Source organism: Gymnoscopelus microlampas (genome assembly GCF_963454915.1).
Source record: "Gymnoscopelus microlampas genome assembly, chromosome: 14".
NCBI lineage: Eukaryota > Metazoa > Chordata > Actinopteri > Myctophiformes > Myctophidae > Gymnoscopelus > Gymnoscopelus microlampas.
The window spans coordinates 29,712,116-29,726,971 of record NC_139951.1 but is presented as its reverse complement, the minus strand read 5'-3'; the positions used below and the strand labels follow the sequence as shown (position 1 = coordinate 29,726,971).

The 14,856-nt window shown below is 43.2% G+C and overlaps 1 protein-coding gene across 6 annotated transcripts in view; it reads right to left on the bottom strand.

Moving 5' to 3' along the window:
- Positions 1-95: 95 nt before the first annotated feature.
- The window catches only part of LOC311060627 (ankyrin-1-like), a 134,262-nt gene continuing 119,501 nt past the window's right edge, over positions 96-14,856 (bottom strand). For 5 of the 6 annotated variants that reach the window (XM_084078865.1, XM_084078869.1, XM_084078866.1 and 2 more), the window contains 7 exons: positions 9,178-9,976; positions 8,120-8,243; positions 7,410-7,487; positions 5,786-5,869; positions 4,835-5,113; positions 2,737-2,805; positions 97-1,836 (listed from right to left, as the gene is read on the bottom strand). In XM_084078865.1, the coding sequence (XP_083934991.1) occupies positions 2,761-2,805; positions 4,835-5,113; positions 5,786-5,869; positions 7,410-7,487; positions 8,120-8,243; positions 9,178-9,976 (1,409 nt within the window). In that variant the 3' untranslated portion in view covers positions 97-1,836; positions 2,737-2,760. Of the gene's footprint in view, positions 1,837-2,736; positions 2,806-4,834; positions 5,114-5,785; positions 5,870-7,409; positions 7,488-8,119; positions 8,244-9,177; positions 9,977-14,856 lie in introns of all 6 variants that reach the window. The other variant, XM_084078864.1, reaches the window with a different exon arrangement.

Sequence of the window (14,856 nt, the reverse complement as noted above, 5' to 3'; positions counted from 1 at the left end):
ATGTCAAACTCACAAAGCAAAAATAGCGCCAAAAAATATTTGTGGAAATAGTCGTCCTAGCTGGCTTTCTTCTGAACAACTATCACAAACTAGGAAAACATGGATGGACTCGCTTATTTTCAGTTTAAACACAATTTATTTTCTGCTTAAATAATTACTTGGATCATCCAGTGTAGGCTATGTTGGTTCTTCATACACATTGGTACCAGTTCTATCATCAACAATGGATGCTTGTTAGGTGGCTTTATATATATATATATATATATATATATAAAACAATAAAATAAAAAGAATCAAAAGACTCAGCAATGATTTTACAGAGGAACAGGAAATCTGATTTGGAACCCTTTTGTGGACCAGATTATACACTTGATTCCTTTTGCAGTGAAAACAAAGCATCAGACTCAGGTCGCATAGGGTTAATAATCACATATTCACTTCCTGTGTAGACAGCTGATAAAATAAAAATGTAAAAGTCACCAAACCCCAAAATAAAAAAAGTAGTACCAGTTTAAAACCACAGCAGGTCTATGAGCCTAAGGTTACACTGCTAGTACACACGATGGGCTTACGGATAGACAGTTAACTTCTAATTGCTGTTACACATGGGTTTGGTTGCTGTTTGTAACTCACACAATGTGCCTGTTTACGGGTTACATTCAGGTACAATGGGTCCTTTTTCTCGCTTGGAAATTGTAGAAGGCATGAAATTCATCTCAAAGTACCTTCCTGAAGCCTAACATTTAGGTTTTGCTATCTTGCCACTCAAGTGAGGTGTGTGCACTTATTGTACATGTCCAATCCTTGTAAAAAGTATAATAAAACAAAACAAAACAAGTTACAGGTGACAAATGGTCATGTTATGAGTGCTCACACAGACAGAAGTACCACAAAGCCCTCTCTAATTGCAGTACAGTGTTTTGCATTAGGGGAAAAAAAAGAAAAATGAAATTGTTAAAATAAAGTCAAATCACATGCAGCAAAATATTTGTTGTCTGAAGACAATAGAACCTTCCACAGACAAAACCGATTTTAGAGTAGCAGTTGGCTTTAAAGAAACGACCTTGGTTAAAATCAAGCAGTTATTTTTTTCTTTCTCATTTACATGAATTATTTCCCCCATTGTATTCATTTCTCAAAAACGTGAGGTCACACACACCCAAAAATCCAATGCAGTGGAATTGTATTGGACTTTCACACCCAATGCACTGACTTTGCAAAGCTTCCCAACAAGCTAAATTAACCAGTGCACAACCGATCTTTTTTTTCTTTTTTTTTTTTTGATTTTATACAGTGTAATTTATATACAATAAAATCAACCCATTCATTATTTATTTCATTAAAAAACAAACAAACAAAAACAACCACATGGTACAGCCCACTACTCTGGGTCCAGGAGGAAAAATATATAAGGCGAGTGTCTTGACAGAGGGATTTGAAAAGTCTTCCATATTTGTCAACAATCAACATTTCCCACTTCTGCCATAATGGGCCACAGATGCCTTCAGAGGAGTGTGTGTGGCTGTGGTTGTAAGCTCCCCTTTCATTTGTCAAGGACAAGGAAGTCTTTGCTCACGTCCACGTGTGTGTCCACATACTGTAGGTGTCATTAGCCGTTTTGACAGTAAAAGTGAGTTTGGTGACATGCTCATGCGAAATCAAATAATTGTCCTTTTTTTTCTCTCCGTTTTGTTTGTCTTGCTGAAAACCATGCGTTTTAAAGTGAAAGCTTCAAGACACACGTGGGCTGATTGACTGGGCTCTCCTGTTCCAAGGGCTGCAGACAACTGAGCCCCTCCTAGGGTCTGTGATGTCGCAGAATAGATGTCCGTGGACCTGGAACATAAAGCCTGATTAGGCGCGGCAAAAGACAAATCACAATTTTACCATGCTTTTAAAGGATTTGTGCGTATTCTGCATGACCAATCAATCGGTAATGACATATGTAGTGATAGGCAGCTGTAGAGGACTAATGGTCAGACAGACAGACAGACAGACAGACAGACAGACAGACAGACAGACAGATCCTCTCAACTAGACTCTTGCAGAGCCACGCCATGAAAAGGTTGCTGTCACTACTACTGTGGTCTACCATCAGTACCAGTAAGACTCCCTAATCGGGAGATAAGCGACCGTAGGTCACATGTATACAGAAGAGGGCTGTAAGCTGCGGGAAGGTTTCAGCAGTCGTATGGCAGACCAAAAGCAAAGGTGTGCAGGCAAGAGCTGTTGGTGTGTGTGTGTGTGGTGTGGGAGAGAGAGTGTGTTTATAGGGGAAAGGAGGGATTGTTTGTGGGGGGCAAGCCCCCGAGTTACGGCATTTTATGTGAGCTGCAGTGGCAGGGGGTCCTCCACTGGGGGCGCCACCACTTTTGCATCCGTTCTGGAGCACCAGGAGTGGGTGGTCCCCGGGAATGCCCCGTGAGCAGCCCCGTTGGGGTGGTCATTTGGTAATTTGTCCACATGTGCTCATTTTTTACACTTGGGGGTCCCCGAGGCAGCTGGGGGTCCCTGGAGCTCCGGGGGTCCTTGGAGGGTGTAGTTTGGCAGGTAAGGAGTGAGGAGTAAGGAGAGCAAAATGTGGCATGGATCGGGGCAATGGGTGCGGAGATATGAGCAGGGCAAAAGTGTGACGTGTGTGACGGAGTGACGGAGTGACGGACGGACACCTGGAGCAGCTTTCTGTAGTAAGTGCGACCTACGGTCGCAATCAATGCATACAGTAGCGTAACGTACCTGACTCGGCTCAGAACTGGGGAGTTACGACTTCCTCTTCCCCTGTTTCCCCTTGGCTCCTTCTCCAGACTGATGGGGGGAGAGGGAGGGAGGGAGATAGAGAGAGAGAGAAGGGGGGGGGGGGCAAAAGAATAACAGAATGGGGGTTACCAAAGGAGAAAATAAAATGAGAGAACGTTTAAGAGAAGAGAGTGAAAAAGAGAGAGGCAGAAAAGGAAAGGAAGTTAGTACACTACTCAGCCTAAACGGCACTCTGGATGCAAATGTGAAACACAGCAAACGGTCAGCGTGGCTACTTCAGGAGACAACTGTAAACATGTTGGAAAAAAGAAGAGCTGAAGGAGAGGGACAAGAAGTTAATGTTGCAATTTTCAGTTTTTTTAAATTATCGTGGCCAACATGGAACATGCTAAGACTGAAAGAAGTGAGAAAAAGAAAAGATGTTAGATTCACATTTCTATTTTCTATATTAGTTTACAGCTGCATTATCTACAGTATATCAACAGTTCTCAACTCCCACAAAGTGAATTGAGAGGGGTTGCTGTACGTATGCCCTGAGGCTTGAGTTGAGAAGCACATGAAACTTTGCGCACGCGCACGCACACACACACACACACACACACACACACACACACACACACACACACACACACACACACACACACACACACACACACACACACACACACACACACACACACACACACACTACAAGCTGCAGTGTTATAGCATCGGCTATGCTCTGTGCCATCGTCATGGCATTCCATGCACTACTTGGCTAGTGTTCCATGTATCCACGTTAGCATGTAGCACAGAGCCTATAATTTAACACGGAAAAGCTAAAGTGGTAGTGTGATATAGAACACAACCACTTTAAAACCGTGTGTATAAATACAGTAACTACTGTAGCTAGAGTGGATACAGTATATTGGAACAAGGACTGATTCCCAAAAGCATCTCAGCAGCACTGTTATCATCTCCACTGGGCTGGTAGGCGGATTTACATAAAGTAGTAGTTCTCCACGTGCGGTATGGGGACCCCCAGGGGTCCTTGAGGGGGTTGCAGGGTGCACCTATAATTACTTGTTATAGAATCAAAATTAGTTTAACCCCTATAACCCCTATTTTATTATTCAAAATTAAAATAGCCGATCTACAAGCTCACAGCACATCGCATTGCAATGTGTAGTGAGCTTGAGCTTGTTTGAAAGATCTTGGGAACATTCGAATAATAATAATAAATACGAAATTAACAACACAAATCTTCAGACGGGCGTCTGTGCGTCTATGGCCAACTACATATCAATTTGGGAAGATGGGGGGGGGGGGGGCGGCAGATGGCCAAGGGAATACCACATAGGTTTTGATCTCTGACAGCGTGTTGTGTTTATACAATCTGAACTCTCAACCCGATGAGATGCATGGGGAAATGAGGTCACACACTGCCATCTTACAGTGTAGACATTTGTAGATTTGCCCCAGCCTCAGCCCAGCTGCAGACGATCCCTGAACCAAGAGTTTCTTTTGAGAAACCAGGAACCCAAAACTACAGCCCATGCGCTCAGTCAGTTTGCCGTTGAAAGATCGTCTCGGCCAGGGAGGCGGTTAGTCGAGTCCAGTGGTGGAAAGTAACTGAGTACATTTACTCAAGTACTGCACATAAGTACAATTTTGAGGTACTTTTATTTTTAGTATTTACATTTTTCTGATACTTTATACTTCTACTCCACTACATCTCAGGGGCAAATATTGTACTTTTCACTGCAACTTTAATTACAAGTTGCTTTGTAGATTATTAATACAAATCATACATTAACCACCTAAGCCCTATTTTCTACTTCGGCTATTCAAAAATGGACCATCTACGAGCTTGTAGATCTGCTTGTAGATGTACAAGTGACACATTTTGAAATACTTTAGTACTTTTATTTTCGATGCCAATACTTTTCATGTAGTTTTACTTTACTTTACAAAACATTTGAATACAGGACTTTTACTAATACAGAGTATTTCTACACTGTGGTATTGATACTTTTACTTAAGTAAATCATCTGAGTACTTCTTCCACCACTGGTCGGGTCTAGGGGCTAACGCCAACCTCAGTCCTGACCCTGTGGGCCTCCTTGGGGCCCTTAGAGTTGCCGGGGCCCTCTGTCTTCTGGTTCTGGTTCTGCCGGGAGCGTTTGCTACGCTTCTTGCTCTTTCCCCCTCCTCCTCCTGCTGAGGAGGCCGAGCTCGCTCCACCTGTTGCTACCCCATCACCACCTCCACCACCACCATCATCATCATCACCCACACCATCTCCTGACACAGCTTCATCTCCACCTCCTGTTCGCTCCTCGGAGGTACCTGAACGGCGCAAAACCTTCCTGATCACCTGTGGGGGGAGGGGGGTAGTTATGGAAGTATGTTAGGGGAGGGGATGGGGTTCAGCTGGGCAATATAACTTCAAATCAACGTCACGATTACATCAAACATTTTGCCTCGATTACGATTAATGAATGATTATAATATATATATTCGTTGCACACCACAATTGTACAACAAAGTATAATACAGGGTTAAGTAGTTAATCAGACTAATCGATTATTTTTAGAATACTTTCGTGTATTCGTTGATATATGCTTTTTGATTATTCGATGTATCTATATGAGCAGTATTATTTCCGGTTAATTGCCCAGCCCTAGGTTCAGTGGAGGTAAGGCAGAGAAGCAGAGTTTGTGTGTGTGCGTGAGCGTGTGCGTGTGCGTGTGCGTGTGCGTGTGTGTGTGTGTGTGTGTGTGTGTGTGTCTGTGTGTGTGTGTGTGTGTGTGTGTGTGTGTGTGTGTGTGTGTGTGTGTGTGTGTGTGTGTGTGTGTGTGTGTGTGCGTGCGCGCGTGTGTGCGTGCGTGTGTATAGTATTAAGTCCTGAGTGCTTGTACAATTTGTGTCTTTCCGTTTGTCTGTGTTACAGTAAGAACTTTTGAATCCTGATAGCCAATTCAACTCTGAAAGTGTAAAAATTGGATGGGGTGGAGGGGTTAATGGAGGAAGGTGAAGAAAGGGTTACTTTGCGGGTGACCAAGTTCCCGTCTTCGTCTGTAAACTGCTCCTCCGTCACAGACTCTCCAGGAATGTTTCTGGCCTGTTCTCCCTGGGGTGGAAGCGCCAACCAACAGACAGATGGATGGAGGGGTGGAAGGTAAAAAAAGAAATGGGTTGGAAATTAAGGTTGTTAGCCGTATTATTAGTCATTCTGTTCTTTTGTTCACCTGCATAGAAAAAGACGCTGCATTTCACAATAAAACCACCACCTGCTTTGATGCAGCAAAGAAGGCTTTTTCATGCACTTCTCCATAAGGGACGGGAGAGTTTATAGTCCTACTGGTCCCAGACTGGTCACTTTGAAGACTGGACTGGTGCACAATTGTCAATCAATAGCCACAATTTGACTGGGGGTTAACGAAGATCTTGACTCGCAAACATTCTGTTTAAGGCCAAATCTGTAATGCAGACACCAATATCTGACACAAATTGTGTAAATAGCAGATCTACAATCTCACAACACAACAAAGTATAAATCGTGGGTGGCAGAACTCTTGTTGAAGAACTTAGTATATTTTTTACTCAATGTAAACACCAATGTTTTTGAGGTTATGATTCTGGCAGGTCAAAAGGGTTTGGGAAAACCTTGTCAGTCAACATGTCTACCATCTGAAAGAAATATATTTATTAATTTATGTTAAAACGTTATACAGTATAAAGTTTTTGTTCAATTCAAAACATTTAAGTTCAATAAAATCCCACACTGGTGGGTTAGGATATGGCATATTTGGGGAAAGCCAGCTAAGGTTAGTGCTTAAAGCAGACTGCAAACTGCAGTTATTACATCCATTCAAACCTACAGTATGTCGCCTAAGGAATGACTCAGCCATACTGCACTAGATACAACTCAACACCATGCTGAATTCTACTATTAGGATCCATTAACATGGGAACAGAGACATTTATTTCCATATTAAACCAACATTCTGTCCTGTGCAAATTCAGCCTCAGAACTGTGCTTGGATAGTTTTTTTTTTAATACCATTGCTTTTCTACAAGCTGGAAGATAATAGCAAGGCTGAGCATGTAATCAAAGTTTTGGGATCATGATGCTTAGCGGCTAATGCAACAGCAAGATGCAACAGCTACACAGCTGTTGCATCATTCAGTGGCAAAGCTCAAACGTCACACACAAACGACCCCTTTCTCTCACACAACATAGGCACAACATTTCTCCTTGATGATTTCACACACCTTTGCTTATTTTAGACTTGAATACATGAAAACACACATACTTCCTCTCAAGCACATGTCGTTGCTGTTGGGTAGAAACCTGGTATCTTCGGATTTCAAAGTTTTTTCGTAAATTAAACTATAATGTCACACAAAAGCAGCAAAAATAGCTCATCTACATGCTCAAAACATGTCGTGATGGGATGCGTTTTGAGCTTGTAGAGCTTCTATTTTTGCTACTTTTGAATTTGAATCCTGAAAAGTAACAGTTTTGGACACATGAGGTTTCCACCTGACAGCAACAACATACAGTAATACACGCATATATAAAAAACGTCTCTGATTCCCATCTCTTTCTCTCTGCTGCAGCAAACACAACCCGCGCTAGCCTAGCGGACACGCGCCGGGCCGGGTACCTTTAGCACGAGCCGCCTGCGGTACACCTTGGTGGTGACGGTCATCTCGTCATCAGAACTGGACTGCATAACATCCTCCTGATGAACGCAGCCCAGCACCATACAGTACATTTAGTCCCCCTGTGTGTGTGTGTGTGTGTGTGTGTGTGTGTGTGTGTGTGTGTGTGTGTGTGTGTGTGTGTGTGTTGGCAGTTTCATGCAATATTCTTTTAGTGTGCCAATCTTGGCTTGTTTTGAACATATACATGAGGGTTATATTCACATCATTCTTAAAGACTTTCATTGTTACATGGGAAATATTTTATGTAATTTGTAACTTTCTTACACTAAAATAGTGTAAAATAGTGTTACTCAAATGTTTACCAACATTGCCAATGTAAAAAAACCTATTAAATACTAAACAAAATGTATCTGTATACAGTATCTATGTATAGTACAGTATTAGTCCTCTTGAGCTAAGTCAATCACCTAGAGAATGCCATTTTGTACTTTTGGTGATGCGGTTATTTATTTACATTTGTGTCACTGTTTGGGCCTTTAAATATAGCAAATGAGGATATCTCCATATCAATTCCAGCAAATACCAAGAATACCATTTCAACCAATTGGAAGGCATTCTGCCCTGTTATAAAGTACACAGTAAAGTCCTGAGTGTGGTCTCTCTCTCTCAGTGGTAGGCCTACATGAACTGAGGTGGTGGTTTCGCTCACCTGGACTTTGTGCTGGGACTGATGTCCTTCCTCCTCGCCCTTGTCACCTCTGCTTGGTCCCGCTGTGCTGCTGTCCACCTGTCTGTCTATCTGCGCCTCTGCCTTGTCTGCTGCACTGTCAGAGCTGGGGGAATGAATGAATGTCTTTATTAAAGACTCATCATGGTCCATAGAAAAACATGCAATTACATACAACAAGGAACATAAATAAAAACGGTCCAAACGAACATGTTACACAGGCCATTTGGGACAGTTATAAATACAGGCTTTTGAGACAATGGCTTGAGGAGTATCATGGTGCAGCTCTTCACAGGGTTACTTATACTGACAATGATGCTAATGTTAATGAGATTACTTAAAACCACTTTGTTCAGGGTTAGTGGGGTATGGTTCTGATCCAGGCCATTAACTAAGACTAAATAGATTTGTGTGTTGTGTGTTTTTTTAATAAACTCATACTCAAAAACTCAAACTAGACCATCCTAATACTACTCATCACCTGTTCTAGTACTGTATGCTGCTTATGGTGTGTGCGGTGACTGGTGTGCAGCTGTAGTAGGGGGTGTTATACGTACATGTTTTAGTTGTTTTCTGAACAAGTTCTTTCAAATGTTAACTAACTGCTATTAACACAATGCAATAACCAATGACATCCCAGCAAATTATGAATAGAACTAGAGTACTTGTGACAGTTGCAATTAAAGTAAAACAACATGTAGGGGTACTACTTATCTTAAAGGAGTACTCCGTTTTTCAACCTTATCTACTTGTCTTTATCGGTGGGAGTAATGATCAATGCATATCCGTCAATGCTCTCTATATCGGTGAAGCAGCGAAAATCAGAAGCAACTCAACTCAACAACTGACAGAGAACTGCTTGCAGAGAATTCTGTGTATTGTATTCAGACAGCAAAGTGCCAGCAGTGCAAAAAGCATAAAAGACTTGGACTACCAAACATCTGCAAGTAAACAAATGTCCTTGCAGATGTCAGTAACGCTGAAGATTGTACTGCGTAGGTGGATAGGCAGATGGCAGACAAGAGTAAACGCTGTCCTACCTTCCTCCATGCGACGTCACTCTCTCAGTGCCAGGGCTCGGTGGCTGCGTTCCATCGGCGGTCTTGTCGGCATGCCAACCTGAAACTGAACACACGTCTTTCTCTGCCTGCTGCACTTGACTGAGGATGGCCATCACCCTCTCCTCCGTCATCTCCTCGTCCTCTGAGCCTCCCTCCTCCATCGCTATGTCCTCCAGCAGACTCCGTAGCCTCTCCTGGGTCATCTCCTCCTCTTCTTCCTCCTCCTCCCTTCCACCACCGGACTCCTCCTCTCTCCTCTCCGACCGACCGGTGGTGTCCAAGGCTGACTGGTCCGCTCCGACGGGTGTTCCCTGGTCCTCTCCCGTTCCCGTTTCTTCTAAGGAAGCGATCACCTCCGCTTCGGGCTCCTTCTCAAAGACCTCTGGGGCCTCTGGGGTTCGTCCCCGCGTCTCCACTCTCCCTGCCTCCACTGCCCTCCGGTCGTTATCCGCTCGCTGGTACGGGGCCGCGGCCTCCTGACTCGGTCTCGTGTCTTCCTCTGCGGTGGCCTCGCCCTGACTCCTCCTCCCTCTGGCGTCGAGGGACGTGTCCTCCGCCACCACGGTGGGTGCTTCCGGGGCTCTGGCAGCCTCTTCTGCCGGGCCGCTGCTGGTGGTCTGGGCAAGGGAGAGGTCACTAGGCCTAATGGGGGTCAACCTACTAGGGGAGTCTGCGCTAGCATTGTCCTCGCCAAAGAAGTCGTCGGAATGTAGCGGGGTCGGGGGCGTGTACTTCAGCTCTGTGGGGGTCTGCATCTCAAGATCTATGCTCTGGTAACCTGGATGGACGGAGGGAGGGATGGAGGGGAGAAGGTAGAGGAAAGGGAGGGGGAGGGGGGGGGGTACAGTGGTGGTGGAGGGATGAGATGAGAGCTGACAGTTGACTAGACACACACATGGTTGCTATATGGTTGCCGGCAGTCGATCAAAAGTCACACTGAATAAACCTATTGTCACATTATGTTCAAATACATCCACGTGATATTTTAGGATAATTAGGAAGACTGCAGTGTGACTTCTGAACCAGTGCTAGTACACATCTACACCGACCACATCACAAGGGAAACAGAAATGGGAGTATAGCAAAGATGGAAACAGATTTCAAGATAGCGAGCATTCTATTTATGCTCGCTGTAAACATTAATGTACACTACTGAAGGTCATCTGGCATCTGCAAAGGTTCAGATACCAAAACAAAAGGGTCCTGTTTATGTTTCACTTGACAGCCAGGCCTGTCCCCAAAATGTAATTAGTGTTCATCAGTAATCAACCCGGCTTGTAGCGAGCCAAATGACTCACATACTGATACAGATCCACTGGCTTTAACCCATTCAATCCGGGAACGCATCTGTGTCACTTTAGATTTCTTTGGCTATTCAAAAATAGGAGATATACAAGCTCAAAGCTTGACTATTTTTGAATAGTCCAAAGTATAGAATAATGGTTATAGCTGAAAATCTAAAATGACACATTATGTGTTCCCGGATTGAATAGCTTTAATACATTGTTGCTGTCGGGCAGAAACCTTGTATCGCCATATTTTAACTTTTAATGTTTTTTTTTGTTAAATGTATGCCCTAATTCATCATACAAGAGTGTCACACAAAAGCAGTGAAACAAGCTTGTGGATCAGCTATTTTCACTAATTTTAAATGCTTTTAAAACATTAATAAAAAAGGAATGGTTTTGGACGTACAAGGTTTCCAACCGACAGCGCCGAAATGAAAAATTATGCATTTTATATACATGTAGGTGCTACATATTTACTGTATGTAGCAACTTTCTCCAAAGCGCTTTACAATGTGCGTTACATTGGCCCATTCACGCACACATTCACACACTGATGGGTGGAGGTGCCATGCTCATCGGGAGCAGTTAGGGGTTCAGTGTCTTCCTCAAGGACACTTCAACACAAAGCCAGGAGGAACTGGGGATCGAACCGGGAAACCTTCCGATTCCCAGACGACCGCTCTACCTCCAAAGCTATAGTGCCATTAATTAACCCATTCAAACCAGGAACGACTTTATCCATATTTTATACTTTGGCTATTCAAAAATAGCAGATCTACAAGCTTGTAGCGCTGCACTGAGTGCCGCGCTACGTGCTTGTAGATCTGCTATTTTTGAAAAATCTTGAACATATACAAATATTTGAATATATATATATTTTTAAAAGGAACGTTTGTAACTCAAATCTTTGCTTAATAGCAACATACGTTTTTCAGGATTTAGAAGACATTTGTAGAATCCCCAGAAGCAAAGATTTGAGTTACAAATGTTTGTTTTCAAAATATATACATATTCAAAGATTTGCACAAATGTTCACTATTTTTGAATAGCCCAAAGACTCAGATTCTTTCCTGGTCTAAATGGGTTAATCAGTCTTAGATGCACCGTTTATAGTTAATAAATGTATTATATTGGGTTGGTGTGCTAAGCATGGCCACAAGCACTGACATGGGATCAAATGAGGTGACAGCTTGCAGGTCTTCATTTGTCTCCATGTTAAAAGTGTGTTCAAATAATCGCTGCGTGGATATCAACAACACAAGCAACAGAGCAGCCCAGAGTTGATGCCGGTTTAGTTGGTTAATTATTATTGGTTTTGAGTTCAGCAGTGGGCAGGAGAAGAGCAGCATAGCTAAGAAAGACCTCTATTAGATATAGACCTCCGGAACCGTACGATCTCGACGGAAGTAAGGAGGGATACCACGAGGGAGAGGAGACGACGGAGGAGAAGGAGGGAGAGAGGACGAAGGAGAAGGCAGAGGAAGAGGGGGGAGGGGAGAAGAAGGAGGGAGGGAGGAGGGAGGAGTTAGGTAAGGGGGAGATGGCGGAGGCGTAAAATACGGGGGAGGCGTAAAATACAGGAGAGGCGTGGGATCGGGAGGGGAGGGGGGACGGGCAGCAGGGGTTGGGGAAGGGTGGTCCGCGAAAGTAGAGGAGGGGGAAAGAGGGAGAGCAGTGTGGGACGTTTGGAGGGTAGGAGACCTAAGAGCCTTTGGGTCTATTTCAAGCATCACAGCTAGTTCACAAAAGATGGGTGTGGTAGAAACAGAACAGACAAGGAACAACTGTTAAGACAAGACTTGGGAGTTGGGAGGGGAAGGAGAAAAAAATAACTGCATGATTGACAATACAAGATAGATGAAGGAAATGAGTGGTCAGGAATGGAGGTTGAATGGTTTAGAAGCTGCAGACATTGCAATTAACAGGAAGCCACCACTGTGAAGATAGCTTCAAGTGGAATCCAAGCGGTATAGCAACCAAGTTAGCTGTCGCTTAGTCGCTCTAGAAGGTAGACAGTCAGGACAGAGAAGGAAGAGGTGGAGGCAGGGAGCTGGTTTCTCAGCAGGAGAAGCTACAGTACGGCCAGTCGGATCCATACGCCGTCATTTCTTATTTACAAGCGTTGTAAATAATGTACTTTTTGGTTAGTACAGGTTAGTATCCCTTAGCTTACATTGGGTGACAGTGGGTGTTGCTGCAGAAGTTAAGAGAGGAGGATGAGAGAGAAGGAGGAGGGGAGTCTACTGGTCTTAAAGCAGGAGAAGCTACGAAGCAGCGTTGAGGCAGGGAGGTTCGGAGGAACCCAGTAGATGACAGGTACAGTACAGCTGACAGCAGTGGGATAGAAGCAGAACTATACACCACACACTTAAAACAAAAAAGGTGCGATGCTTTCAATACATCCATGGTTGTCTGTCTGGAAGGCATTAAGTCTTGTGCAATAAAGTTGTTCACACAACATTACCATATCCTCTGCTACTTAACCACATGAACCCTAGCGTCCCTTTTCTGGGTATGTCATAAAAAGCGAACATTCAGAGAAAATAGGTGAACAGTAGCCGAACTCCAAGCCCACAGTGCTGTGGAACGCACCGCGTTGTGAGCTTGTAGATCGGCTATTTTCGGCGAAGAGATTTGGTGTAGAGCCAAGGATAGACCCTTGGGGAACCCCGGTCAACTAAGTATAAAGGATATAAGTGGTTAAAGAGGATATTAATATATATACAAAGGAACACAAGATTTGCTTTCCCCATTTACACTCATAGATGTGTTGAGAATGATCCGTCCCTTTTAAGTGGTCAGAGTGTATTGTCATTCGCTAACAGCAGTTAAACAGGCTGCCATTGACACAAAGCCGTAGCCATGCTATCTATATTATTCTGTCTGTCTGTCAAGATCCCGGGCAGGATTTCACTTTTAAGTCACCTCAGCACAAAGATCATCTTTGCTCCATTCAAAGGAAGAATAATGATCCATAGTGTTACGGTGGTTTTGAGAAACCCTGCCTTACAGTGAGGCCCACTTCAGAGCCATGTGTAGTCTGCCAGTGTGAAAGCCTCAGGCCGTGTTCAACTACCGATTTAAGCACTGTGGTTTTCTTTGTTCAATTAACCTGCAGTAGATCAGACTCAATCTGGGATGCCACATCCTAGATTTTGACTATATAAAAACATAAAAAAACCAAAACACTTTTAATTAGCCTGGGAGTAATTATAGGTACAACATATTATTAGAAGCTGGGCTGAGACGTTCACATTGCAAAATCAAGACATTGACCACACATTATATAATGCTCCACGTATTTATTAGAATAAAAGGCGATGTTAACATCCCCGACAGGATTGTTCTAATAAAGGTATCTGAGGAGCATTACATAGTAGTGCATCGGTCAACTCTTGATTTTCCTTAATGAGCTTGCAAATCAGGGTGAATGAAGACAATTAGCTATTTTGTCTCCTTCTAAATCTAGGCCTAATCTCTTTAAAAGCCTGTGTATTTTATATTAATCTATCTGGTGTGGTGGACAAATGTAATTCTCTGAAATGGTTCTCACTCTATCTAGAGAAAGTCAGCTACCACAAAACATTTTCATTAAAGAGAGAGAGAGAAAGAGAAAGAAAGAAAGACATTTGCCATAGTGCATTAAGCGAACAAGCTACTATATAGTAACTTGGTTGTTATAATCATGTTTTCACGTATCTCACAACCATACTGGATGCAAATTGTATGAATACAGATATAACAGCTGCAGGGGCAGTAGGAATTTCAAATTTGTGAAATGGCATACATATAAACATAACTATTGGACCAAATAATGAACCAAAACCACAACCCATCTGAAACGTGCCTTCCTAGCCTTAAAACAGCTCACCAGATGGGACAGAGTTTCAATTCATCAAAGGCTTGCGTTTGCTGAAGCATCATGCGGTAGTATATTCTACACATTACAGTACAGTCACACAAAAGCCCAATTTATGCTTAGTTGCTCACCGGTGTCACGCCCTGAAAATAGCAGATCTACAAGCCCACAACGTGTCTCACAACAGCACGTGTTGTGAGTGTGTAGATCTAATATTTTCAGTGTGTGACATGATGCGCAGCCAAGTAAGAATCAGGCAATACTCTATCCAGCGTCTCATGCCCCCCCAGTGTTGTCTAGGATTTCCTGTTGTACAATGCATTCAATTTATGTCACAAACAAAGTGGCAGTAAATCTAGAAAGCTAAAGGGGGTATGATTAAATCAATAATAATACTGAAATCAATAATCATCATCAAAAAAGAAAAAGGAAAGACAAAATCACACAATTTGCCATTAATTTACCAATGAGCACGAGTGGTAATTGCCCCATATCAGTAAATAAGTGGGA